The sequence below is a fragment of the Pristiophorus japonicus genome, chromosome 5 (assembly GCF_044704955.1).
Source record: "Pristiophorus japonicus isolate sPriJap1 chromosome 5, sPriJap1.hap1, whole genome shotgun sequence".
NCBI lineage: Eukaryota > Metazoa > Chordata > Chondrichthyes > Pristiophoridae > Pristiophorus > Pristiophorus japonicus.
In genome coordinates this window covers 230,403,806-230,431,538 of record NC_091981.1, presented here as the reverse complement: position 1 = coordinate 230,431,538, position 27,733 = coordinate 230,403,806, and the positions used below count along the sequence as shown (strand labels likewise).

The window sequence follows — 27,733 nt, the reverse complement described above, 5'->3', positions numbered from 1 at the left end:
AAAAGGCCTTTGACAAGGTCACACACAAGAGATTGGTGTGCAAAATCAAAGCACATGGTATTGGGGGTAATGTACTGGCGTGGATAGAGAACTGGTTGGCAGACAGGAAGCAGAGAGTCGGGATAAACAGAATAGGAGGCAGTGACTAGTGGAGTGCCGCAGGGCTCAGTGCTGGGACTCCAGCTCTTTACAATATACATTAATGATTTGGATGAAGGAATTGAGTGTAATATCTCCAAGTTTGCAGATGACACTAAACTGGGTGGCGGTGTGAACTGTGAGGAGGATGCTAAGAGGCTGCAAGTTGATTTGGACAAGTTAGGTGAGTGGGCAAATGCATGGCAGATGCAGTATAATGTGGATAAATGTGAGGTTATCCACTTTGGGGGCAAAAACACGAAGGCAGAATATTATCTGAATGGTGGCAGATTAGGAGAAGGGGAGGTGCAACGAGACCTGGGTGTTATGGTTCATCAGTCATTGAAAGTTGGCATGCAGGTACAGCAGGTGGTGAAAAAGGCAAATGGCATGTTGGCCTTCGTAGCTTTGGGATTTGAGTATAGGTGCATGGAGGTCTTACTGCAATTGTACAGGGCCTTGGTGAGGCCTCACCTGGAATAGTGTGTTCAGTTTTGGTCTCCTAATCTGAGAAAGTACGTTCTTGCTATTGAGGGAGTGCAGCGAAGGTTCACCAGACTGATTCCAGGGATGGCTGGACTGACATATGAGGAGAGACTGGATCAACTGGGCCTTTATACACTGGAGTTTAGAAGGATGAGAGGGGATCTCATAGAAACGTATAAGATTCTGACGGGACGGGACAGGTTAGATGCGGGAAGAATGTTCCCGATGTTGGGGAGTTCCAGAACCAGGGGACACAGTCTTAGGACAAGGTGTAGACCATTTAGGACTGAGATGAGGAGAAACTTCTTCACTCGGAGAGTTGTTAACCTGTGGAATTCCCTGCCGCAGAGAGTCGTTGATGCCAGTTCATTGGATATATTCAAGAGGGAGCTAGATATGGCCCTTACGGCTAAAGGGATCAAGGGGTATGGAGAGAAAGCGGGAAAGGGGTACTGAGGGAATGATCAGCCATGATCTTATTGAATAGTGGTGCAGGCTCGAAGAGCCGAATGGCCTACTCCTGCACCTATTTTCTATGTTTCTATGTTTCCTCGCTGCCATGCTCCACCTCACAGTGGAACTAAACTACAGAACCAGTGGGAAGCTGTTCAACCTTCGCCACCTCCAGGCCAGGTTCAAGACCACCCCAATCTCTGTCGTCGAGCTACAGTATGCGGTCAGCGCCTGCGTCTGTGCATATTCAGAGGCTGAACTCCAGGATATAGTCGATGTATTTACTGAGGCATACGAAAGCATGGGTTTACGCTAAACATCCGTAAAACAAAGGTCCTCCACCAGCCTGTCCTCGCCGCACAGCACTGACCCCCCCGTCATCAAAATCCACGTCCCTGGACAACGTGGACCATTTCCCATAGCTCGAGAGCCTCTTAACAACAAAGCAGACATTGATGAGGAGATTCAACACAGCCTCCAGTGTGCCAGTGCAGCTTTCGGTCGTCTGAGGTAAAGAATGTTGGAAAACCAGGCCTTCAAAACTACCACCAAGCTCATGGTCTACAGGGCTGTAGTAATACCCGCCCTCCTGTATGGCTCAGAGGCATGGACGATGTACAGTAAACACCTCAAGTCGTTGGAGAAATACCACCAACGATGTCTCCGCAAGATCCTACAAATCCCCTGGGAGGACAGACACACCAACATTAGTGTCCTCGACCAGGCCAACATCGAAGCACTGACCACACTTGATCAGCTCCGCTGGGCAGGCCACGTTGTCCGCATGCCAGACACGAGACTCCCAAAGCGAGCACTCTACTCGGAACTCCTTCATGGCAAACGAGCTCCATGACTATCTGTCCCACCTGTGGCAGGGACTGTGGCTCTCATATTGGACTGTTCAGCCACGGTGGTGGTGGTGGCGGCGGCGGCGGCGGTGGTGGTGGTGGTTTTGCTGCACGCTCTTTCCACTGCCTGTGCTTGATTCCTGCATGCTCGTGGCGATGAGACTCGAGATGCTCAGCGCACCCCCGGATGCACTTTCTCCACTTAGGATGGTCTTTGGCCAGGGACTCCCAGGTGTCAGTGGGGATGTTGCACGTTTTCAAGGAGGCTTTCAGGGTGTCCTTGTAACATTTCCTCTGCCCACCTTTGGCTCGTTTGCCATGAAGGAGTTCCGAGTAGAGCACTTGCTTTGGGAGTCTCCTGTCTGGCATGCGAAAGATGTGGCCTGCCTAGCAGAGCTGATCAAGTGTGGTCAGTGTTTCAATGCTCGGGATGTTGGCCTGGTTGAGGACGCTAATGTTGGTGCATCTGTCCTCACAGGGGATTTGCATGATCTTGCGGAGGCATCGTTGGTGGTATTTCTCCAACAACTTGAGGTGTCTACTGTACATGGTCCATGTCTCTGAGCCATACAAGAGGGCGGGTGTTACTACAGCCCTGTAGACCATGAGCTTGGTGGCAGTTTTGAGGGCCTGGTCTTCAAACACTCTTTTCCTCAGGCGGCCAAAGGCTGCACTGGTGCACTGGAGACGGTGTTGGATCTCGTCGTCAATGTCTGCTCTTGTTGATAATAGGCTCCCGAGGTATGGGAAATGGTCCACGTTGTCCAGGGCAGCTCTCTTACAACCACGATATCTCCACATGGCTGGTAAGTAGGGTTTAGACTCAAAGCTTCACACTGATTCTCAACTTATGCCCCAATAGCTAGACGCAATTTCAGGTCAATCACAGAGCAGAGAAGTGCCATGTTTAAGAGATGCTCTGGTGCTTCTTCTGCTCTTTCCACTTACCGCCAAAGAACAAACCTAAGCATTGGGCCAAAAGCACTGCTGAGTGTAAGCCTGAGCCCACACTGTAAAAGACAAGCTTGCTCTCTTGTTGCCTTTCTTGTAAAATATAAAGAAAAACATAATCAGATTCTGGTTGGCAGGTAATTGGTGGGGAGTGGAGGGGGGTGAGAGCAGTTTGAAGGCTGCTTTGTGTTGTGATATTTTTTCCTAGTTTTAGCAGCTCCCTGGTGCATGCCAGAGAGAGCTGCTCTTTTGTCCTCTAATGGCTTCATACCTTTGACATCAACAACAAAAATCAACTAATGCCTTCAGATAACAGGGGTGGAGGGAAAGTAACAATGAAAATTCAAAAGTTGTGCTGTTAGATAAGTGAAAAAAGCCCCAAATAAAAGTTGGTGACACCTGCATCTTCATTAATAACTTAATCATTTCCCAATTTATTAGAAATGCTGCAGTTTTAAGTTACATTGGGTTTGATAATGGATCAGTCCATTATTCATGAATTTCTGTTCATTACAGTCCTTGGGCTAGATTTTCCTAAACTTTAGTAATGGCATCATTATGGCACAGAAATACCAGTTTGAGACCGCAACTTATGCAGTTTCTTACGCCACGCTGTAATTCCTGTGACTTTTGCCCATATCTGCCGAGACCCAGAAGTCAATATTGGGCCAAAAATTGCAGCCTCTCCCGGTGCGCACGCACCCGCTGAGGCCTTGCAAAAATCGGTTCTCGGCGCGCGATGCACATGCACTGAGAACCGGCTTTTGCAATCTGTCAAAATGTCTTTAGACAGATCCTACGCATCCCGGCAGGAAGGACATCTGCAGGGCAGAGATTGAGCTATTTGTTCAGCGAATGTCCTTCCAACTCTTACGCCTGGTAAAAGCAGGCGTATTGCTTACTTTTACCAGTGTAACATTTTTAAAACAAAGAAAAATTACATTTAATCACTCATTTTTATATTAAAACCCCTGTCCATTAAGATAAGTTTATTTTTAACCCTATTAAAACAAATTTAAAAACATTTCCCCCAAAAATATTTTTTCTAGAACAATTACATTCAATTTCAATTAATTTTAAATATGTGAAGTGTTTTTTTTTTATTTAGTGTGCTGTGTTTCTTGTTTTAGGGGGTTTTCTCATTGATAGTAATGGGAGCTCGTACAAATGGAGTTCCTATTATTATCAATGAGAATACTTGATAGTGATTGATGGTCCAGCATATACGTCCGTACGTGGAAGACATGTTCTCGTGCGCTGCACAGCAAATGAAGGCCTCCGACCGGAATCCTATGTTCCTCCGGGACCACCAGGTATTTTCGTAGATTTTTTATGGATCGGAGGCATTCCTCCGAAGGAAGCCTCCGACCACAATTTTCGACCCAATAGCTCCCCTACATCAAAATCAATGCCTATTATGATTTTACTGGATTAGCACCACTTTGTCTGCTGTGTACTATTAAAACCAGTCCTTACAGACACTTTAAATACCTAAAACTCTGAGATTATACTGTGGGTACGTTAAGTTGTTAATCTGAAATTTCTCTCTCTGCGATATCAGAGAGAGTTAACTCATTTAAAATAAATGGCTTAATGCCTTTGATTAAAAAAACAGAAACATTTATATCAGATGAAGGTTCAAGCGTCATTATTGGGTTATTATTTTACAACTGCCCTTTCTTCGTAGGATGACCTTTCCTGAGAGCCTCCACTCAGTCTTTCCCTACTGTGATAAGAACATAAGAAATAGGAGCAGGAGTAGGCCATACGGCACCTCGAGTCTGCTCCGCCATTCAGTAAGATCATGGCTGATCTGATCATGGACTCAGCTCCACTTCCCTGCCTACTCCCCATAACCCCTTATTATCCTCTTATCATTTAAGAAACTGTCTATTTCTGTCAAATTTTTTAATGTCCCAGCTTCCACAGCTGTCTGAGGCAGTGAATTCCACAGATTCACAACCCTTAGAGAAGAAATTTCTCCTCATCTCAGTTCTAAATGGGCGGGCCCTTATTCTAAGATCATGCCCTCTAGTTCTAGCCTCCCCCACCAGTGGAAACATCCTCTCTACATCCACCTTGTCAAGCCCCCTCATAACCTTATACACTTCGATAAGATCACCTCTCATTCTTATGAATTCCAATGAGTGGAGACCTAACTTACTCAACCTTTCCTCATAAGTCAACCCCCTCATCCCCAGAATCAACCTAGTGAACCTTCTCTGAACTGCCTCCAAAGCAAGCATATCCTTTCGTAAATATAGAAACCAAAACTGCACGCAGTATTCCAGGTGTGGCCTCACCAATACCCTGTACAGCTGCAACAAGACTTCCCTGCTTTTATACTCCATCCCCTTTGCAATAAAGGCCAAGATTCCATTGGCCTTCCTGATCACTTGCTGTACTTGCATACTATCCTTTTGTGTTTCATGCACAAGTACCCCCAGGTCCCGCTGTACTGCAGCACTTTGCAATCTTTCGCCATTTAAATAATAACTTGCTCTTTGATTTTTTTTCTGCCAAAGTGCATGACCTCACATTTTCCAACATTATACTCCATCTGCCAAAGATTTGCCCACTCACTTAGCCTGTCTATGTCCTTTTGCAGCTTTTTTATATCCTCCTCACATATTGCTTTTCCTCCCATCTTTGTATCATCAGCAAACTTGGCTACATAACACTCAGTCCCTTCTTCCAAATTGTTAATATAGATTGTAAATAGTTGAGGTCGCAGCATTGATCCCTGCGGCACCCCATTCATTACTGATTGCCAACCAGAGAATGACTCATTTATCCCGACTCTTTGTTTTCTGTTTGTTAGCCAATCTTCTATCCATGCTAATATATTACCCCCAACCCAGTGAACTTTTATTTTGTGCAGTAACCTTTTGTGTGGCACCTTGTCAAATGCCTTCTGGAAGTCCAAATACACTACATCCACTGGTTCCCCTTTATCCACCCTGTTCATTACATCCTCAAAGAATTCCAGCAAATTTGTCAAACATGACTTCCCCTTCATAAATCCATGCTGACTCTGCCTGATCGAATTTTGTTTTTCCAAATGTCCTGCTACTGCTTCTTTAATAATGGACTCCAACATTTTCCCAACCACAGATGTTAGGCTAACTGGTCTATAGTTTCCTGCTGTTTGTCTGCCTTCCTTTGATACAACAGAAACAAATACAATTCAGTAGAAAATAGTGAAGGAGAACTGCAAGTCATAAATAATTGAATAAATGCTTGTGTTAACCTTCTGTGTGCTTGCCCATGGCAAGGTATGTGCCCTGCAGCGAGTGTGAATCTAACATTTTGAGTGCTCTGCCTACAATTTTCCATCCATTGGGCTTGAGGCGGGTCAGGTGAGGATTCGTAAATTCTACCTTATTGTATATTGGTAGTGAATACAAAAAAGCAGGTGTGTTCAAACGAGAATTATTTGTTCTCAAGATGTGGACAACATTGACGAGACTGCGTCTATTGCCCATTCCTAATCCCCACGAGGCGGTGTTGGGCCTCCTCCTTGTACTCCACTGAAGTACTGACACAGTGAGACACAGAGGTGAACAATCCTGAAATATCACATTTCATACACATCAACGTGTAGAGATAGCACATAAATAACCTGTGTGGGAGGGTAATTCATTGAACTAGGAGTATTCAAAAATAACAGCCTTACTGATGACAAAGCAGAAAACGAAGCACAGCTAAAAACCAATACACAGACATAAAAACAGCTGACAGAATTTGTTGCCAACTTTCCATCATTATACATACCCAAAGCATCTGCAAAGCGAGGGCATTAATAAAGCGAAAGAATAAAAAAAGCCAAGACAATCAGGTTTGTACAGAGCACAGAAAAGCCGTTATAAAGCAAAGAAGGTACTGTGTATACAATGGAATGGCACAGACACCTAACCATCTATTGTTTATATAAAGTAATACCACAGATGCAAGTTGTACATTAAATTTCACAGAGAGGCTAGTGCAAAAAATGGAAAATGTCACACTGGTTCAGCAGGGAGTACTTTACTGGGGTTAAATTATACTGTTGGGGCCGAGTAGAAACAGCTATAATCTACAGCAGCCCATGCTGTACCTGACCTGGTGCTACTCAATACAGACACTGGAGTCAAACTGTGACCAGAGTGTTCATGCACCCAGCACTAACCTCACAAAAGTAAGCAAAAAAAAGTGTTGTGAAAATTTCTTAAATGAACAGAAGTTGAATATCGAAAATATTCCATCTCCATTGTACTGTTCTAGAATGAATAATTTCAATTGGGAGTTCTGATTTTATTTTTGTCCAGAATATAAATGATAGCATGTATGCAGGCCAAATTAGGAGTGCATGTCAATGCAAGATATGTGGTGGCTTCTATGACGGGGTCATTTTTGTCTTCAGCGTTGTGTGTGCAGAGCTTTACATACAGAGCACATCAGGAATTCAGGAGAAATGAAAAAGATAATTTTCCTGGATATTTACAACCACCACAGTGGCTCCCCAGTCAGTGCACTGTGGTACTGTGTCAGGCAGGTGTGCAACTCAGTTATTGTGACTTCTTAAGTTTAGCCAGGTCAGGGGTAACTAGCAGAAGCCAGGTGTTTTCTACAGGCTAGTGTGGTCACCATGTGCCTCTTATTTATACTCTAAGCTGCTGGATGCAGACTGGCAGAGGCCTGGGAATAAGGTCAATACCAGCTCTTAAATAAGAACAGTGACTGCAAGAAAAAGGTTTTAGAAAGTATGAATGGAACACTAACAGTAAGAAACTATTTCTAAAAGTCTTCCATTAGAACTAAAATTATTCAAAGCATTGTGTATAACATTATTACTAATGTTTCACGGTCAGATCAAAAAATATGATTTTAGAATAATAAGTTTATCTTGGCGAACAGGAATTGACTGCACTGTAACAAACAGACGTACACAAATATTTAACTTTCTAAAGCATACACTCCATAATTTTTGGATGTGCCAGTATAAACACAAGCTCAGGTACATTTTCACCTAACTTATCCACTATACACCAATGTAAATTAACCCGAACTCATCATTTTGGATAGGGATGAAAATAAAACAAAACCACACGACACAATATGCACCGAGATCAATATACTTACCCAAGCTCGATCTCGTGTTAGAGCGCTCAATTATTGCATGCTTACTGGGATTATTTAACACTGAGCGTTTGGCAAGCGAGATGTCAGCTGTGACCCGTGTGATTGATATCCTACGAATAATGGAAAAGGATGATTAATTCTTTTTTTAAATTTTAATAGTTCAAACTGAAATATTCTATTAAACAGCCTGATATGGACACAAAAGCAACTAACACATCACTGTACTTATAAACTATGATGTCCTAACAATGAGTTATTCAATTTGTTTCCTAACTATAAATTCTGTATTACTTAACTGATTAAATTAAATCAAAAATTCAGGTAGACTGACCAATAAGAAAATTGTGCTGCTTCTTGCAAGAATGCATGCTCAGAGGCTTTCAGTCATGTTGAAGCTGTACTGAACAAGCTTCAACTCCAATACAAGTGTCAATTCTTCATTTTCCTTTTCTAATTTATTAGCATTTTATAATCTAATTTCCAAAAGATGCATCATGTCTGGGCACCGTTCCATGGGCAGTGACTACCCTATGGTACCTCAGCCAAGAGGCCCTTTTGGCACAGGCCCAGATGGTGACTTTTGGCAGCAGTTTCTATCTCAATGGTGAAATCAATCAGGGTTCCTACTACTGTAAACCCTAAAGTGTACATGTTATCTGGACACATCAGGTGAATGCAGCATTAGTCCAAGGGAACAGCCTGTCATAAGTCACTATCTAGGCTCAAACATGAAAAGACACTTGGATGAGGTAATGGAGGACTGCTGGCACCCACAGCACTGTACCTTCATGATGCAGCACCTTTGTGAGGAGAAAGAGGGAAGAAAAGTTGAAAATAAACTGCACAAAAAGGAGAAATTCTGAATGCTCTGTAATCATTAACCAATGTTAAAAAAAATGACATGTACATAAATGTTAATCACAATGGCTTTCTGATTGAGTTACAGGAAATAAATGTCAGTGGATTGGCAAAGAGAAAGGTAATTGAACCCAGTGACATTAGTTGTTTTCAACTTCCCAGTATCGAGTTATAGAGACCAAATAAAAACGTGACCAAATGAGGATGACGAAGGAGAATGAAATATTTTCCAAGGCTTCACCAATCCAACTACATACTATTCCATGATTTAATCACGATCACTTAGTCAGAGAAACACCTGCAATGTCAAACTCGCAAGTTATTTTATAAATAATCACGACATAACAAAGAAACCAGGACTGCGTCTCCTGGCGAAAGTTAATATGCAGGTACAGCAAGCAATTAAGAAAGCAAATGGTAAGTTGACCTTTATTACAAGAGGATTTGAGTACAAGAGTAAAGACATCTTATTACAATTATATAGGGCCCTGGTGAGACTACACCTGGAGTATTGTGTACAGTTTTGGTCTCTTTACCTAAGGAAAGATATACTTGCCATAGAGGGAGTGCAACGAAGGTTCACCAGACTGATACCTGGGATGAGGGGACTGTCCTATGAGAAGAGATTGAGTAGACTATGCCTACTAGAATTTAGAAGAATGAGAGGTGATCTCATTAAAACACACAACATTCTTACAGGGCTTGACAGGGTAGATGCAAGGAGGATGTTTCCTCTGGCTGGGGAGTCTAGAACCAGGGGCCACAGTCTCAGAATAAGGAGTCATCCATTTAGGACTGAGATGAGGAGAAACTTCTTCACTCAGAGGGTGGTGAATCTCTGGAATTCTCTACCCCAGAAAGCACAGTCTGAGTATATTCAAGACAGAGATCAATAGATTTTTGAATATTAAGGAAATCAAAGGATATGGGGACAGTGCAGGAAAGTGGAGTTGAGGTTGAAGGTCAGCTATGATCTTATTGAATGGCAGAGCAGGCACAAGGGACCAAATGGCCTACTCCTGCTCCTATTTCTTATGTTTTTATGTCCAACCAATTTTATCACACACCCCTCCACCCTGTTTAAAACTATCAAATACAAGATTCTTCTGACACTATCAACAAATTTAAAAAGATTGAGTCTGAAATCCACACAGAGGAAGTGCATCTCAAAAAAATCACGGGGGTCTGCAACCAATGATTTTCTGATCAATAAAATTGATGCACTTTCTGCGATTCCACTCCCTGTAGGGAGTGCTGGATCTTGGAATCACCCCTTTAATATAAACACATTAATCGATGGTATCAAAGCATTGCCTCTACTTCATTCATCACTTCCCAGTTATCCTACAGAACAGTACATACCTTCCTTCAAATCTGCGTTTCAGAAAGTCAAACAATGCTTTTTGCATCATGTCTGTCACCTAAAGAAAGGAATGTTATAAAATGCAAGTTTAATCCAGGTTTTAACAATGTCATACTTGGAAGATAAATCCACATATTTGACCTAGGATTTAAAACTGAATTTTCGTAATATTCTATTCTGTTGAGTTTAAAATTAACTAGGAAGCGGAGTGTGATGCCTGGATTTGGCAGTTCCAGTTTGGTGTTGAGTCTGGAACACAAGAAAGTACAGACCAGAAAAGTCAGTCTGGTTGATCCTAATAATCAGTAGCTTTTTAATTGCCCGCTCCATAAACTATTGATCCAACTCTCCCGTAATATTTTCCATGCCATCTGCCTCCATTACCTCAAGTAATTCATTACATGGGTTCACTGCCCTCCATCTGCTGTTAGGTCACACTAGCATATCCCCTGGGAGGACAGACGCACCAATGTTAGCGTCCTCGTCCAGGCCAACATCCCGAGCATTGAAACACTGACCACACTTGATCAGCTCCGCTAGGCAGGCCACATAGTTCGCATGCCAGACACGAGACTCCCAAAGCAAGCGCTCCACTTGGAATTCCTTCACGGCAAACGAGCCAAAGGTGGGCAGCGGAAACATTACAAGGACACCCTCAAAGCCTCCCTGATAAAGTGCAACATCCCCACTGACACCTGGGAGTCCCTGGCCAAAGACCGCCCTAAATGGAGGAAGTGCATCCGGGAGGGCGCTGAGCACCTCGGTCTCGTCGTCGAGATCATGCAGAAATCAAGCACAGGCAGCGGAAAGAGCGTGCGGCAAACCAGTCCCACCCACCCCTTTCCTCGATGACTGTTTGTCCCACCTGTGACAGAGACTGTGGTTCTTGTATTGGGTTGTACAGCCACCTAAGAACTCATGCTAAGAGTGGAAACAAGTCTTCCTCGATTCAGAGGAACTGCCTACGATGATGATGACACTAGCATATGTCTAAATTAGCTCAAACATGTCACCAACCCATGGATTATGTTTGCATCATTAAACATTTGGAACATTTAAAATCAACAGAAAATGATCAGACCTACGATCCCTCCAGACTTCAGTTGCATTATAAGTTGAATGCCATCTGTTAGGCGTGGCAACCTAAGACAGGATTCCCGCCAGATAATCAACGCAAACGTGTTTATTCCAGAATTTACTACTCAAAGAAATGTCTGAAGACATTTATTTTAGAAAGCTCTTATTCCTTTTGCTGGACTGCAGAGGCATTAATTTATACATTTGTATAGATGCCAAACTGCTCACAAAATTCAAATAATGTCAACGTAATGTAGTCAATAAACATGAATCTACTACAACAGCTTTATTTGGAAACCTATAAAAGGGAAACATTGCAGATGCATTTTACAGCAGGAATATTCAAAATGCCAGAATCCCGATATTCTTGTAAACTATCGAGAAGATTAGTGATAATCTGTGCAAATGAACAAAATGGGAAACTGCTTAAGCAATTATTATTTCTTTAAAAACTAGCGAACAAAAGTTCCTCTTACTAAAACTGAACCAAATTAGATACACAATGCACGTAATATGCACTTTCCTTTTTCTCCAAAGAGTCATAGTTTGGACCCATATATTCCAATGTGAAATCAAAAATGCACCTCCAAGCTTAAATTATCTTAAGAAATTGTGCATGTATGTGCATCGCACTCATAAAAGCACTGTTAATACTACAGATATAGTGCCTGATACTGCTCACATTGATGTGGAGCCAATATACTGCCAACCCTGCACTGCTCTCTGGTCAGGCAAGTGGAGCTCTCATGTTTGCTTATAGGAATGCAAGAGCACTGCTCATCAGTATCTAAATACTAGTTACATTTTTATTCTACTCACGAGCCACATTACAAAGGTTAAAAATTAAGTTTAGAAAGTTCCCAGGCTTTTAATGTTTGTTTTGTAACAGTTGTAGTTACACAGCAGCCACTGTGAGGCTAGGGCAGTGAGAGACGACCACTTGCCAAACATCCGTGTGTCGTCATTTCTCTCACTTCAATCCATAGTTGTACAGCTGGTTTTGCATAGATACAACTAAAATCCACATCGCATTGATGTATAACCCATAGTACACAGAGGCTGTTACACACACCTAGGTTTCAATCCCATTTTTAATTTTGACAATTCTTCTGCATTTGCAGAGAGTTTCACTGGTGAGGTCATGGTCCCATTTCCTCTGACTGAGAATCACAATCTCATGCGTATGAAGGGCTTTGCTTCTCATAGACAGAGTAAACAGAAAAGGCCCTACATGAATCATAAGATGTAACATAAACACAAGAGATGATAAGTAGCAGTATCAATGGTTCAATTTACCATCTCCCTCATTTAATAAAACTCTTAATCCCCATTTCCCATTGAGAATCGGCAGTAGATATTTTCCTTAAAATATATGTCTCAGACAGACAAACAATCATTTTTGCTGTTCCACACTGTGGGAATACTATGCCTTTGTAAATATGTGTAGGGATCCCACCAGCTGGGGTATACATGCTTAAGAAAACTTTATGAAGAGGACATGATGAAATAGCATCACATTTGGAAAGCAGGGACGGGATCGGTCCAACTCAGCATGGATTTATGAAAAGGAAATCCTGCTTGACAAATCTTCTAGAATTTTTTGAGGATGTAACTAATAGAGTGGACAAGGGAGAACCAGTGGATGTGTGTTATTTGGACTTTCAAAAGGCTTTTGACAAGGTCACACACAAGAGATTGGTGTGCAAAATTAAAGCACATGGTATTGGGGGTAATGTATTGACGTGGATAGAGAACTGGTTGGCAGACAGGAAGCAGAGAGTCGGGATAAACGGGTCATTTTCAGAATGGCAGGCAGTGACTAGTGGGGTGCCGCAGGGCTCAGTGCTGGGACCCCAGCTATTTACAATATACATTAATGATTTGGATGAGGGAATAGAGTGTAATAGGTCCAAGTTTGCAGCTGACATTAAACTGGATGGCGGTGTGAGCTGTGAGGAGGACGCTAAAAGGCTGCAGGGTGACTTGGACAGGTTAGGTGAGTGGGCAAACGCGTGGCAGATGCAGTATAATGTGGATGAATGTGAGGTTATCCACTTTGGTGGCAAAAACACAAAGGCAGATTATCTGAATGGTGGCAGATTAGGAAAAGGGGAGGTGCAATGAGACCTGGGTGTCATGGTGCATCAGTCATTGAAAGTTGGCATGCAGGTACATCAGGCGGTGAAGGCGGCAAATGGTATGTTGGCCTTCATAGCTAGGGGATTTGAGTATAGGAGCAGGGAGGTCTTACTGCAGTTGTACAGGGCCTTAGTGAGGTCTTACCTGGAATATTGTGTTCAGTTTTGGTCTCCTAATCTGAGGAAGGACGTTCTTGCTATTGAGGGAGTGCAGCGAAGGTTCACCAGACTGATTCCCGGGATGGCAGGACTGACATATGAGGAGAGACTGGATCGACTGGGCCTGTATTCACTGGAGTTTAGAAGGATGAGAGGGGATCTGATAGAAACATATAAAATTCTGATGGGACTGGACAGGTTAGATGTAGAAAGAATGTTCCCGATGTTGGGGAAGTCCAGAACTAGGGGACATAGTCTAAGGATAAGGGATAGGCCATTTAGGACTGAGATGAGAAACATCTTCACTCAGAGTTGTTAACCTGTGCAATTCCCTACTGCAGAGAGTTGTTGATGCCAGTTCATTGGATATATTCAAGAGGGAGTTAGATATGGCCCTTACGGCTAAAGGGATCAAGAGGTATGGAGAGAAAGCAGGAAAGGGGTACTGAGGTGAATGATCAGCCATGATCTTATTGAATGGTGGTGCAGGCTCAAAGGGCCGAATGGCCTACTCCTGCACCTATTTTCTATGTTTCTATGTTTTTAATCCTGATGTTCTCTCTGTCCACATGTCCAAATTGTGATGCTAGTGCAATCTCTTCACTCGTGTCATCATTCTGATACTATCCTCCCTCTTTACTGGCTAAACTTGATGCTGCCATCTCTCCAGCTGATGTGCTGCCCTGTGTCCCAATACTGCCACCGTGTACTGATTGTCCACATCCTGATGTTCTGCCTCTTTTCACCGACTTACCTTCCAATGCTCGGTCCCTCCCTGTCCTCATCCCGATACTCCGCCTCCTCCATGCCCGAACCCTGATGCTCTGCTTCTCCACCACCCCAATCTAAATGTCCTGGCACTCTGTCTTCCCTCCTCCCCACCCCTCCCATGAGTCAATGTATTTCTTATACAGAAATTAAAAAAAAACATTTGAAAAGGAGTTTTTTGTAAAATCTAGAGCATGTCACAGAAGACAATAAAGCTGCTTGTGGACTATTCTTGATCTACTTGACCAACTTACCTCATATCCTTTCAGAGAAGGCCCCACTAAAACTACTGGTCGCATAGAAGGCACAACATCATAGGGAGGGATGTGCTCAGTCTGTGTGAAGAAAACATATTCTTAGAACGTTATGAACAGTATAGTTTCCAATTCCCCCCTCTCTTTCAACACCAAATTCATAAGTTAATAGTTATGCACATACTGCACCATGGAATCTTTTCTGTGTATAATTGTTGCCAGGTTAAGATTCATATTTCTTAGAAATCAGGCTGGAAAGCATTGAATGAGTTAACAGTGTTTGCTGGATGGTTTCCGTTGCCCATTGGTAAATACAAAATGGACCTAGTCCTAATCAACAGCTGAATCCAACAAAGGAAATGTCCAAAACAAACTTTCCAACTAAAAGGATAATTTCAAACACAATTTTGAGTAGATATATAAAAATGAAGATTTATGTATTTTAGCTGCAATTTTCCTTTCAATCATTATGTTGAACAGTAGCAACAAAAAAAGACAAGCCTTCCTGATATAATATGTTGCTATGACACCGATTGCTTTGGTGGCTGGTGAATAGTGCCAGCACCTGTGCATGCTAACGGTTGCCATTTTCGTGCCTGGCAGCCCAGAACTGGAACCCTGTTGCCTGAAGTCTGGCGCGTGGAACAAATAAAATAAAATCCACTGCGGGATTTCAAATGTTCTCCGCTCATTAAAGGACAGCAGTTGTGGAGTAAACAAGAGCTGGGTGTGTTTGGTCCCCAAGGGGTGGTATAGAGACATGCTGAAAAAGTAAATATTTAAACAGCTTAGAAATACAGGGCATTGCAGACTTTGAGTCAGATTTAACTGTTAAGTTCTGAAGGCTGCCACTGCTAATTCGGTCTGCAAGAATGCCAATCACACATGCACATATCATGAATGTAATACAGACAGCAGCACAGAATCTCGTTCGGTGTTTTTTTCTCCAGTTAAAAGTCATCCCTTTCAAAACTAGGACAAAATTGCAAACTTCTAAGTTGCTTTAGAAAGTTAATAATGTGTTGTATCTGTGAAAATGTATTGCATATACTAAATTATTTTGCGTTTAATTTCATTGAGTGCTCTATAATCCAGAAATTGCATTGGCTAATGCAAGTGTGCTGGCCTCAAGTAACAGAATGGTTAACTTAATTAACGGGAAGCCCTTGAGCCAGAAGCCTAAAGAGAAAAAATACATCTGAACAAAGTACAAAGTAAAAAATACAGAACTAAAACTACACATGGAAACGATCAAGGGCTCAAATGTTTTCTATAATTACAATTATTACCAAAACAAAATCAGGTTTAACTCGAGGTGAACGGTTAAATTTGTTCTGTCAGCAACTTTGTGCATTAATATTCACAGAACATTAGATAATTTTGCCTACACTTCTAACCTTGCTCTTGGGAGTAAATATTTCTAATGCACACACCCCGTACGTGTAAACCCTTATGTTTTTTGCTGGTCAGGAGCAGTAACAGAATTTATTTTATTTTATTTCCACATTACATTACTTTTGCTGGTGTTAAAGCAGGAGATAAATCCATAAATGTTTCACTGGTGAGCAGAGCCAGAGATATCCCTTTAGGATAGAGTTTTTCGGTGAATTCTGCAGCATAGGTATCTCATCAAATCTGTCAATGCTGGATACTTTGGAGGAGGAGCAGAAAATATTCAGAGACCATGGCCTGAGAGGTTCAAGGCCACAGAAAGAAAAAAGGTTTGCATTTATATAACACTTTTCACAACCACCGGATGTCCCAAAGTGCTTTACAGCCAATCAAGTAAATTGTGACGTGTAGTTACTGTTGTAATGTAGGAAACAAGTCAGCTAATTTGTGCACAGCAAGCTCCCACAAACAGCAATGTGATAATGACCAGATAATCTGAATTTTAGTGATGTTGCTGGAGGGATAAATATTGGCTAGGACACCAGGGATAACTGCCCTGCTCTTCTTCAAAATAGTGGTATAGAATATTTTACATCCACCGGAGCAGATGGAGCCTCGGTTTAATGTCTCATCTGAAAGACGGCACCTCTGCAAGTGCAGCATTCCCTCAGTACTGCACTGGAGTGGCAGCCTAGATTTTTGTTCTCAAGTCTCTGGAGTGGGACTTGAACCCGCAGCCTTCTGACTCAGAGGTGAGAGTGCTACACACTGAGGCACGGCTGACACAGGAACTGGATTCCATATTATTTTATGTAGGGACCATTGCATCTTTGATTCCAGCAGAAGTACCAGGATTGGCTTGTTACCTGAACCCGCAAAGTCCAGTGAGGTCAGTTGCAGAGGTTTCCTCATTAGAATAACAATGGCAGACATTGGCCAGAAGGGGGCAAGAACTGCTGCACCGGCCAACTACTCATCATCCTGCCGCAGGACCAGCCCCGAAGGAAGCAAAGGCAGACCCGCATTAGTCCCTATACAAGGAGCCAAAAAATTTAAATTGTCTGCAAAATCTTCAGCGATCCAGGCCAAGTCCCTGGCCCCATTTCTGTCTACTGCGAGGCAGAGTACTCCTTTTCTTACTCCATATTTGCCACTTGGCTGCCTGCTGATCCCAGATTGGGAAAGAGGCAACTTCTGGCCTGGAAGCCCCCTCTGCTCTGGCCACACACCCTCTGGTGCAGGTTACCCTGCTTACATTGGATGGAGTTACCGCCTCAAACAAGGCCTACGGGGAAACTGGCAAAGAAGGTTGGGATCTAGTGTATCCAGATATCCAGCCTAATTCCTGCGCCTTCCACCGATTTACAGTGGGAGTGCATTGGAAAGCCCATGGAAATTGGGGTCATAGCATCTATGTACATGTCACTTATCTGGACTTCAGCGAAGAACAGTCTGTAAGGAGAATGTGCCTCAACAGAGATGCAATCTCAGATACAGATTAGCTTAAGAACCAGATCTGAAACCAAGGATCTGCATCTGTAGAGCAAGTGAAAATGACATCCACATTACTTCATCACCACCGATCCTTCCGCATATCAACAGGAGACATTGGTAGGATCAACAAAGCACGATATCCATCAGGCTCAGCAGCAATATGCCACACCAGCTGAAGGGGCAGACACAATTTTACCAGTCATGTATCATTGATTATATTCATCATGGTTTGCGAACCTCCAGGCATTACCCTCCTCTTTATGAGCAGAAAGGGACATTTATAGAGAGTCAGTAGCATATGCTCTGTCAAAGCTCAGATGGTACGTGACCACTGGCAAAAATATGCAAGTTAAAGCTTACTTTCTGGGGAGGGTATCAAGGACTCCCTATCTGGTTGATGAGGAATGCAATGTTGAAATATGGATTAACTGCTTCAAACATGGCTGATGACAATGACGTGGAATCACCACGAGAAACGGCCTACACGACTAAGTTTATGCCACAGAAACATAGAATGGATTTTTGGTCTCCTAATGCAGTTTTTGGGTAGCTTTAGTGGCACATTGCAGCATGAATCAAAATAATTTGGCAGAATAAATGTGGAAGGGTGGCTACTGTACAAAATTGTCACTGTTGCTTCTGAAGGGAAGTCTGTAGAACAGACAACTTTTGCTGCTGATACTGGGTTGCTAAATCTGCAACTCGAATGAGCTAAGTGACTTGTTGCCGTTCATGCTTGTGATGGACACTCGGTGGCCTGGTGAGGTTGAATCACAAAACAACTTGGCAGGGCTTGAAAGTATGCTGTAACTCCACACAGCAACACCAAACCTTTCTTCAGCTGCCACCCCTCCTCAATTCACTGGTGCCCTGCCGAGTCTGAGCTGGTGCCCAATTAAAGTGGCGTAGTTCATGCAGAAAGCGGAGGTGACCAAGATGATCCCGTAGTCGTATTTCTTTCTCCACAAACTTCAGCTGCCTTCTGTGTAGTTGGCAAGATCATTGGCCAGATTTTGCTGCTGCAGGGAGTCTAATAGTGACTGCCAAGTTAGACTTGCCCCTGCACCCTTCAGCTCAAAACATTTTGCCCATTAAGTTGCTGAAAGTGCGAGCTGATAACGGCTCAGCGAGGGAAACTGAGTGAACAGGGCAACCAACTGGGTATCTCCTTAACCAATTAGATTAAAGGATTCAGAAATAAACAGTGGAAGGACTAAAAAGGAAGTGTAAAGTAGAGTAGGTGAATTCAATGCGAAATCAGGTACAGAAAGAAAAATAAAGAGAGGGAAAGAAATACTGGATTAAGAGAGAGAAAAAAAAGACATGAAAAGATTTATAAAAATTGAATTAAATTAAACTTAACACTTGAAAAATCTCCAACAATAAATACCTGAAGGAATGAAATGCCACACTTGTAATAGTTAATTTTCAGTGCCAGAGAGATTGCTTGATAGTCCTGAACAATTATCACATCGTAAAAAGGGCACTTACGTTTGAAATGACGAGACTGAATTTTCTGTGGCGAGTTTAGTCTGTATCTACCACATAATTACCGCGCAACTTCATGCCATTCAATGAATGTCAATGGTGAGGCAGAGAAGGAGCTAATGGCAGAGCGGTGCAATTAGAGCAGCAACTTTTGGATATTGGCATTTAAAGATGCATCTGCCCCTCACCTGAAGTTGCTGCACCATTTATGCATAAATAACAGTGAGCGCCATTAGCCTCACCGTTATTTTGACTGAAAAATCTGGCTCCATTGTTTGTGAAACAACAGATAACTCAAATAAAATGGCTGCTGTTTCATTTTTATGAACATTTGTTTGATGAATAGGAGTTGATTAAAAATATATAATTTGCTAATACTTAATATGCATAGAATGCAATATAACACATTGCAAACAGATTATTTATTTACGTCACAGTTACAAATATATCCAGTTTAATGATGTAAGCAAATAATTCATTACCATATGTAATAGCACAACAAAAGTAGACTTTTGCAGTGGGAATTGGCAGTGCAATTAAGCAAGTTGGTTGCAAGAGAAACATATAAACGATCATTTAATAGTCTGTATCCAAAACATCAATACATCCTTTTTTCCGATGCCAATAGACGTCTTGTGCGGGCTACGCATTTTATCCTTTTTATTTCAGATTCCCAGCATTTGCAGTTTTTTTTTCTTTTTATCCACAGTCACTTATTTTCTTTGACTTTCCCCGCTGGCTGACAACCACTTTTGTGTTAAATTCATTTCCAAATAGGTACAAAATATCAAATGTGCATGACCATCAAACCATTAACCAGCACACGACTCAGTTCTCAGATTATATCTTAAAATAACATTGCATGCAAAACAGCAAAGCTGAAACACAAGCACCAACACAACAGAACTTAACACGCATATCACAAAAGTGACAACAGCCATAAAGTAAAGATAGTGTTTCCTTTTTCTCAAATTAATACACAATTTATACAAACTACTGAATACGCCAATACAATATTAATAGTCCTGTTGCTCAGTTGCTAGGAAGCAGTGAACATTCCAGTCGCATAATTAGCATTCTTCTTGAAAGTTTATACATATAGCTCTGTGATGAGCCCCGTGAGCACACTTTAGAATTGATCGAATCTGAATGACCACAAACCTAATTCAGAGATCACAATTATACGGTCCTATTGTTATACATTTATCAAGAATGAAACTTGTTCATACTGACCGAGTTGACGATTTCAATGCTAATTATGCAATTGGCAGGACCAACATGAAACAATATAGACTTACCGATTTCTGCTTCTGTTTAGCTATAGAAGCATTGAAGAAAAAACAAAGAATAACAGAGCATGCATGTTATTGACTTTTCACAGGACGCAAGTACAAGACTTGTTGAGCGACATATTGCTGGTTAGCACGTGCGACAGACTGGAGCTTAGGAAGAAACTGTTACCTTCTTAAAGAAGGGCATTCTTTTCTCTTTAGACTGGGGAGACGTTACACTGTTTACACTGGTTATAGGGGAGCGGTGGTTTGCTGGGGAATCAGTGTCTTCTGCATCTAAGCCACTGGCATCTAAATCAATAGCTACATAGGCAGATAGGTCAAGGGTATCAGGTAGAGGGGGAGGAAGGAAAACAGGAGTTGAATGAATGAGAATAATCCAAAAAATAAATGTACAGAGGCAAATATAAAGCAAAATATGACGATGTACAAACTGTAAAAAAGGAACTCAAAGACAACATATTTATGTGTGCCATATATAAACAAAGACAAACAGATAAAGTGGCTCATGAACATATGCCTTAAATACCCAAGGACTTTTAACTGCCCCCGCCCCGAAAAAAGTAAATGAATTCTCTGGTGAAAGATCATTGTTCACTTTCACTTTAATCACTACAATAGCAAACTCACTTCAGTGTTCACTTTGGCCATCAAATTGAAACTCTATAGTCAGATTTGTTGACAGTGACAAGGTTCAAGTAAGGAATCATCGATGGGACTTTCATTAGCACCCAATGCCTTTACCCTATCAGTGTCAGATACAGACAGTACAGAGCGCTCAGTCTCCAGGAACATTTTGCTGCAGCACTTGGCCACTGGTTTTCACGAGGGTGTTTATTTAGGTGGTGAGCCACTGCTATACCTCAGCTATCAACTTACAAATCTCCCATTATCAATAATTCTAGCAGTAATTCTACAGGCCTGAGGCAGACTCTGACTATCTAATTATATTTTACATATACACTCAGAATAAAAAATAATTACATTAATATGTAAATTTATTCATTCCATTCTTTTCCTGAAATCACGGATATGTTTACACGGGATCAAGACACATTTAATTTATCTGGCTTGATACTATGCTCTTGTTTCCCTTCTCTCAAGGCCTCAATTCATGTGGTAAGGAACCACGCTCCTTCAGTACCCTTCACGTATGCTAGGACAGTGTGATCATGGTCCTCTAATAGGCAGGATCTTAAGCTACACCAGGCTTCCTGGGTAGGCAGGCTGCAACATTTTAGGGCAAGTTCACAAGCACCATTTCATGCATCCTCCAGTAGTTTCTTACAATGCAGTGATGGCAGAGGCAGAAAATGCCTGCACTACTGACTGACTGTTGACCAGTGTGGGAGAGGATCAAGCAAAGGAGAAAAAATATCAAAACAAAGGGAGGGAATATTCAGTCAACAGACTGTGACTGAAAAAGTCCCACCAAATTTACAGTTAATTACAACAAAGAAAAATATATGCAAAAATATTATAATGAAGTAATGGGAGGAGTGGCTACAGAGAATCTGTTCTAATTCTGTTCCATTTCCATCTACTCACACCCAGCTGAAGAACTAGTTCTGATTACCATATTCAGTTGCAATTTAATCTTCAGGAAATAAAGTCAAGCCAAGCACTTGTACATCTGTGCATCCAATTACCCAAACCGAAGGTGAACCATTCTTACGAAACACAGCTCACATTTCCGCTTCAGGTTGCAAATATCAAACATACCATACAAATAATTCAGTTTCATCATACACCGTAATCCTACACCTAGCAATGCTCTAATCAATATAGGAGTCTCCATATTTTATCGAGATACCAATTGTACTAAGATATAATTTCTGTTAAAATCTGTAGTCTAAAAGGCAACCCTGTAAAAAATGGTGATCCCTATAGAGATTAAAAATCACTGCCCCATAGAACGCAGGTTAGGAAAGTGAATGATTCTCTTCATCCTGGGCACCAGAGACTTTGGGACTCTATAGCCTATCCCCATTTTGCTGTTTGTCACAGATGGCTGTAGCTGAATTCTTTTGGACCAGTTACTTCCCTCAACATCTCTGCTCCATTTTGATAAATCTCTTGGTGTGTTCCCATGTGTGGGTATTGTGGATGAAAAAGAATGAATTATATAAAAAGTGTAATCAATAAGACAGCTCTGGTATGCCCATGTTTTTACTCTCCCTGGTTCTGAACGTCTTTTCAATAAAAAAATCAATTTATTATAGAATGAAGAAAGGTATCTTTTCATCATCAGCTCTCACTTTTCTATGTATGTATGCAGCTAAAATAAAATGGTAAGAGCAGAACTGACTGTTTGATTAGGAACAATACTGAAGATTTAAGGATGCTTAAATGTGCTATGGTTCCTATGCTGTTGTGTCCATGGCAACTTCAATCTTTGAAACATATCTGGTTAGGATTGAATAATATAGGCTAATATTATATTTATATTCTGGGATTTTTCCAATTCAGTTTTGCTCGAGTCTGTTCCTGTTGTTATTCATTCCCTCCAGGGGAGTCAATTAATTGGGGAGCATCTGACTGTGCACATGGCACCTGGTCTTTTGCGGGAAGCATGCTCAAGGGACTAAGGAGCTTTTCTCATTCCGTACTTTTCTCTGTTCTCATATACACCATCATTTCTTGTCAGATGCAAGTCTTTCTGCTGTTAATTAGTGCTCAGATGGATAACTTACTCAACAACTTTGTACCATTTTATCGTAGGAATGGTTTCATTAATGGGTGATTGGGCAATGCAGGGGCATTGGAACATTACGATAATGATCTGATTGGTGCCAGCTCTGATGCCCTTCATAGTTGAATAGCTTAGAAGCGCACACAGTTTACTCGTGCAGAACCACTTGGGAGAGGGACTGGACATTAGACTTCAAACGATACTACAAAAGGAGTTCAGGAAAAGAAGGAAAATTCTGTAAAATTAAAAAAGTAGCATCATCCTCACCCAAACAAATAAGCTTCACATCGCATCAGAGTGAAGCCCACTGCCGTGTTCAGGTTGGTAATTTGGGCTTTGGTCGACCTGTTTTATGTCTATATAATATGTTGTAGTTCTTTAACGTATAAATTTTCTTCACATCGACATTAAAATGTGTGGAGAGTGAAAGAGAGGTGGGGCACATGGAGAAAGAAAGAGGGAAAGAAGGGTATGGAGAAAGAAAGAGGGAAAGAAGGGAAAGAGAGAGCGAGTGAGAGAGTTTGAGAGCGAGACATGCAGAGAGAGAGAGAGAGAGCCATGGAGAGAGACAGGGGAACAAAGGAGATACAGATACCACTGTGCTACTGTCTACAAGAAGAGCTGCTTCAGTTATAAATGCCTTTCTGTAGATTCTAGCAATACACTGATCAGCATAACTTATTTCTTATTTGTGGATTTTAGAATGAGTTAATTCTATACATTTCATCGATTTCTTTATTGGCATGATTTGACTAAGTTTTTTTTTAAATCAGGATTTAAAAATTTGATCATTCTAAAATTGCACAAGTTCTAAATACAGGAGGGATGAATAGTTGGTCGATTAGTCTCGGAGGAATCAGATGTTATCTTGAACTGGGCAAGGTCACTGAGTTTTAGCTTCATCCGGCATTCCCAATAAACATCTGAACGATATTATGAGCAAATACATCTCTTCACCTCCAGATGATGAACAAACTGCCGTGCACTTTTATAGTTCAGCACTCACTGATATTCAGAATGGATGGATAAATAAAATGGATGCAATAAATGAAGAGCAAAACAGATAGAGGGAAAACAATATTGATCCAAATGAAAAGAAAACTACTGTAATAACTACATCACAAAAACCAACTATTTTTAGTTTGTTTCTCTCTGTTTTCCATAGTAGTTGGTAATCATTCTGCCATTCACACACTATCTTGGCTCACCTTTTGTTTCCTAACTTGTGCTATTACCATCTCAATTCGGCCCATCATCCCCTCAAATCTCTTCTGCCTTCCACCGCATCACAGACCTTCCCTTTTGTTCTTTCCTCCCCTCCCCCTTTCAGGGTCCCAGCACTTCCTTAAGAATCTGTTACATTTCGAACTATTGCCAGTCTTCGACCTGAAACGTTAACACTGTTTCTCTCTCCACAGATGCTGCCTGACCCGCTGAGTTTTCCAGCATTTTCTGTAATAACTAAATACTTTGCAGATTGACCCAGGATATGACCAATAGATGGGCCACAAAAAAGTACAAAATCCTGATAATTTAACAGTGACACATGATGGAAGCATCTTCCAGGCTGCTCTCAACAGTGTCATTTTGTTCTGCATATCAGTCTGTTAATCACTCGCAGAAAAATAGCTGAAATCATCAACCTCAATAATAAACTTTAACCTGCTCGACTCACAATCTTTTATTTTTACTTGAAGATCTGAAGCTTCTGAAAATTAATTTTGATGGCAGAAGTTTTTGAGTTAAGAGTACAGTGCCTGTCTTGGCAAAATGCAAGGTGGCTTCACTTTATGTCAAGACACATAGATCATGGGGAAATTGAGAGTTTTCATGTTGACGGGTTTTCATTTCAGAATTGATGTGTAGCCAGAGCATAGGCATGATTAATCACAAAAAATGATCATATTTTAGATCTTCAAATATAATCTGATCCCTCCTCCTCCTAACAATGTCAGTAAACCAATATAATGATTACATTTTCCTGGCTAGAAATATATCTTGGATAGCTTTGAATAAAACAACCTAGCATTGACAGATAGCAGAACATAGAGAAGGAAGAGTTAGCAGCTATTCCAGAGGTACCAAGGCTAATGGAGGAGCCACGTAACACATCGTTTGTTAAAAGACCAAGGTTTGGAAAGTTGGCCTGCCTAAATGTGTGTTTTTTCAATGTTGCTTTTAATTTAAATATTAGTCAACTAAACAAAATTCAGGTCAAATAACTATGGAATTCGAACAGCAACCAATCAATAAACTATATTCTACAGGAAGAGAATTTGTTAACCTACTTACCAGATGAGGGAGGAGTAGATCGCCTGGAACTAGGTACCACATCACCTAAACTAGAAGATGAATTTCCACCCGATTTACTAGAAGAGATTCAAATCAAACAGCTCATCTAAAAATGTTATACTGCAATAAGAACATAAGAACATAAGAAATAGGAGCAGGAGTAGGCCATACAGCCCCTCGAGCCTGCTCTGCCATTCAATAAGATCATGGCTGATTCTGATCATGGACTCAGCTCCACTTCCCCGCCAACTCCCCATAACCCCTTATCGTTTAAGAAACTGTCTATTTCTGTCTTAAATTTATTCAATGTCCCAGCTTCCACATCTCTCTGAGGCAGCGAATTCCACAGATTTCCAACCTTTTGAGAGAAGAAATTTAAATGGACGGCCCCTTATTCTAAGATCATGCCCACTAGTTCTAGTCTCCCCCATCAGTGGAAACATCCTCTCTGCATCCACCTTGTCAAGCCCCCTCATAATCTTATACATTTCAATAAGATCACCTCTCATTCTTCTGAATTCCAATGAGTAGAGGCCCAACCTACTCAACCTTTCCTCATAAGTCAACCCCCTTCATCCCCGGAATCAACCTAGTGAACCTTCTCTGAACTGCCTCCAAAGCAAGCATATCCTTTCATAAATATGGAAACCAAAACTGCATGCAGTATTCCAGGTGTGGCCTCACCAATACCTTGTATAATTGTAGCAAAACTTCCCTGCTTTTATACTCCATCCCCTTTGCAATAAAGGCCAAGATACCATTGGCCTTCCTGATCACTTGCTGTACCTGTATACTATTCTTTTGTGTTTCATGCACAAGTACCCCAGGTCCCGCTGTACTACAGCACTTTGCAATCTTTCTCCATTTAAATAATAACTTGCTCTTTGATTTTTTTTTCTGCCAAAGTTCTGCCATGACCTCACACTTTCCAACATTATACTCCATCTGCCAAATTTTTGCCCACTCACTTAGCCTGTCTATGTCCTTTTGCAGAACTACACTAACTGGACTTGTTCACCAACCAAAATATCTAACATCCATGTTTACATTTATCTACATTAAAAGCTTTTTGCCATTCTTTAGCCCATCTATCTAATTGGTCCAGATCTTTTCAAACACTGTTATCACCCTTAAATTTACTAACCATATTCCCCTCCAAATCATTTCTGAATGATGTGAGCCACTGGGGACTCAGCAGGAGAAGGTGCAGAAACATCTACAAGGATGATACCAGAACTGAGGTGTTATACCTCTCCAGAAAGATTGACCAGGCTGATGCTCTTTTCTCTAGAAAAGAGAAGACTGAAGGGTGACCTGATAGAGGTCTTTAACATTATGAAAGGGTTTGATGGGGTAGGCGTAAAGAAGGTGTTTCCACTTGTGGGGGAGAGCAGAACTAGGTGCCATAAATATAAGATAGTCATGAATATATCCAATAAGGAATTCAGGAAAAGAACTCGCCACCACATGGAATGGTTGAGGCAACAAGCATAGATGCATTTAAGGGGAGCTAGATAAGCAAATGAGGGAGATAACAATGGAAGGATATGTTTATAGGGTTAGTTGAGGAAGGGTGGGAGGATACTCGTGTGGAGCATAAACACCAGTACAGATCTGTTGGGCCAAATGGCCTGTTTCTGTGCTCTAAGTACTCATTTGTGAAATTTCGGTTTCCGCCACACCTGTGGCATTTGGTATTCCCAGTCGGGCAGTTTTCCCTGCTGTCATCCACGTGTATTACACTTGCTGGGCTTATTCCAATTCAACTTGTGCATGTCTTTTTTAATCTATGTGCTTGATTGCATTTACAGATGCTCCAGCTTGTAATAGATCATCCACTTTAAGCAATGCCAAGTTCTTGATGGTTAAATGTGCACTGAACTTTCTTATCCTGTGTCATTATTATCGTCATCAAGTTGAATTATGCGAGAATATTCTTTGCTTTATCACCCAGGCAGTAAATTAGAGTGTTTACTTGTCTAATTTTCACTTTAGCTGCTAGGCCTGACACCATACAATAGCAGATCCAAAATGATGCTGCAGTTCCCCCACTGGAGCATCGAAAAATGTAGTCTTAGATGTCCGAGTTAGGAGAAAAAAAACTGGACAAACTTGGGATTGAAAGGAGGCATCTGACAGGTCATCTTATAGAGGTATAGAAGACAGTGAACAGCATTGACTAGGTAAATTTGCAAATTACTTTAAATTAAATTACTTTAAATGAAATTGCAAAAGTAGGACAAGGAAACAGGTTCAAACCAGTAAATGTGAAATTTAGACTGATATCAGGAAGATCTGCATGACATAGTATCCGATACACGGAATGGACATCAGGATGGAATAGTGAAGCGAAAATCCTTGAATTATTTAAGAACCAATCGGATGCTCCAGTGTCATTGTTGATGGATGAACTAAGATGGGCTGAATGGCCTTCATCATCAATAATTATCCTGTGATCTTGTGATAAGC

At 41.4% G+C, this 27,733-nt stretch overlaps 1 protein-coding gene across 4 annotated transcripts in view; it reads right to left on the bottom strand.

Moving 5' to 3' along the window:
• The window catches only part of LOC139264624 (voltage-dependent L-type calcium channel subunit beta-2-like), a 159,772-nt gene that overhangs the window by 27,561 nt on the left and 104,478 nt on the right, over positions 1–27,733 (bottom strand). For all 4 annotated transcript variants that reach the window (XM_070881370.1, XM_070881372.1, XM_070881373.1 and 1 more), the window contains 5 exons: positions 25,265–25,341; positions 20,450–20,583; positions 14,615–14,695; positions 10,218–10,276; positions 7,998–8,107 (listed from right to left, as the gene is read on the bottom strand). In XM_070881370.1, coding sequence (XP_070737471.1) covers positions 7,998–8,107; positions 10,218–10,276; positions 14,615–14,695; positions 20,450–20,583; positions 25,265–25,341 — 461 coding nt within the window. The remainder of the gene's footprint in view (positions 1–7,997; positions 8,108–10,217; positions 10,277–14,614; positions 14,696–20,449; positions 20,584–25,264; positions 25,342–27,733) is intronic.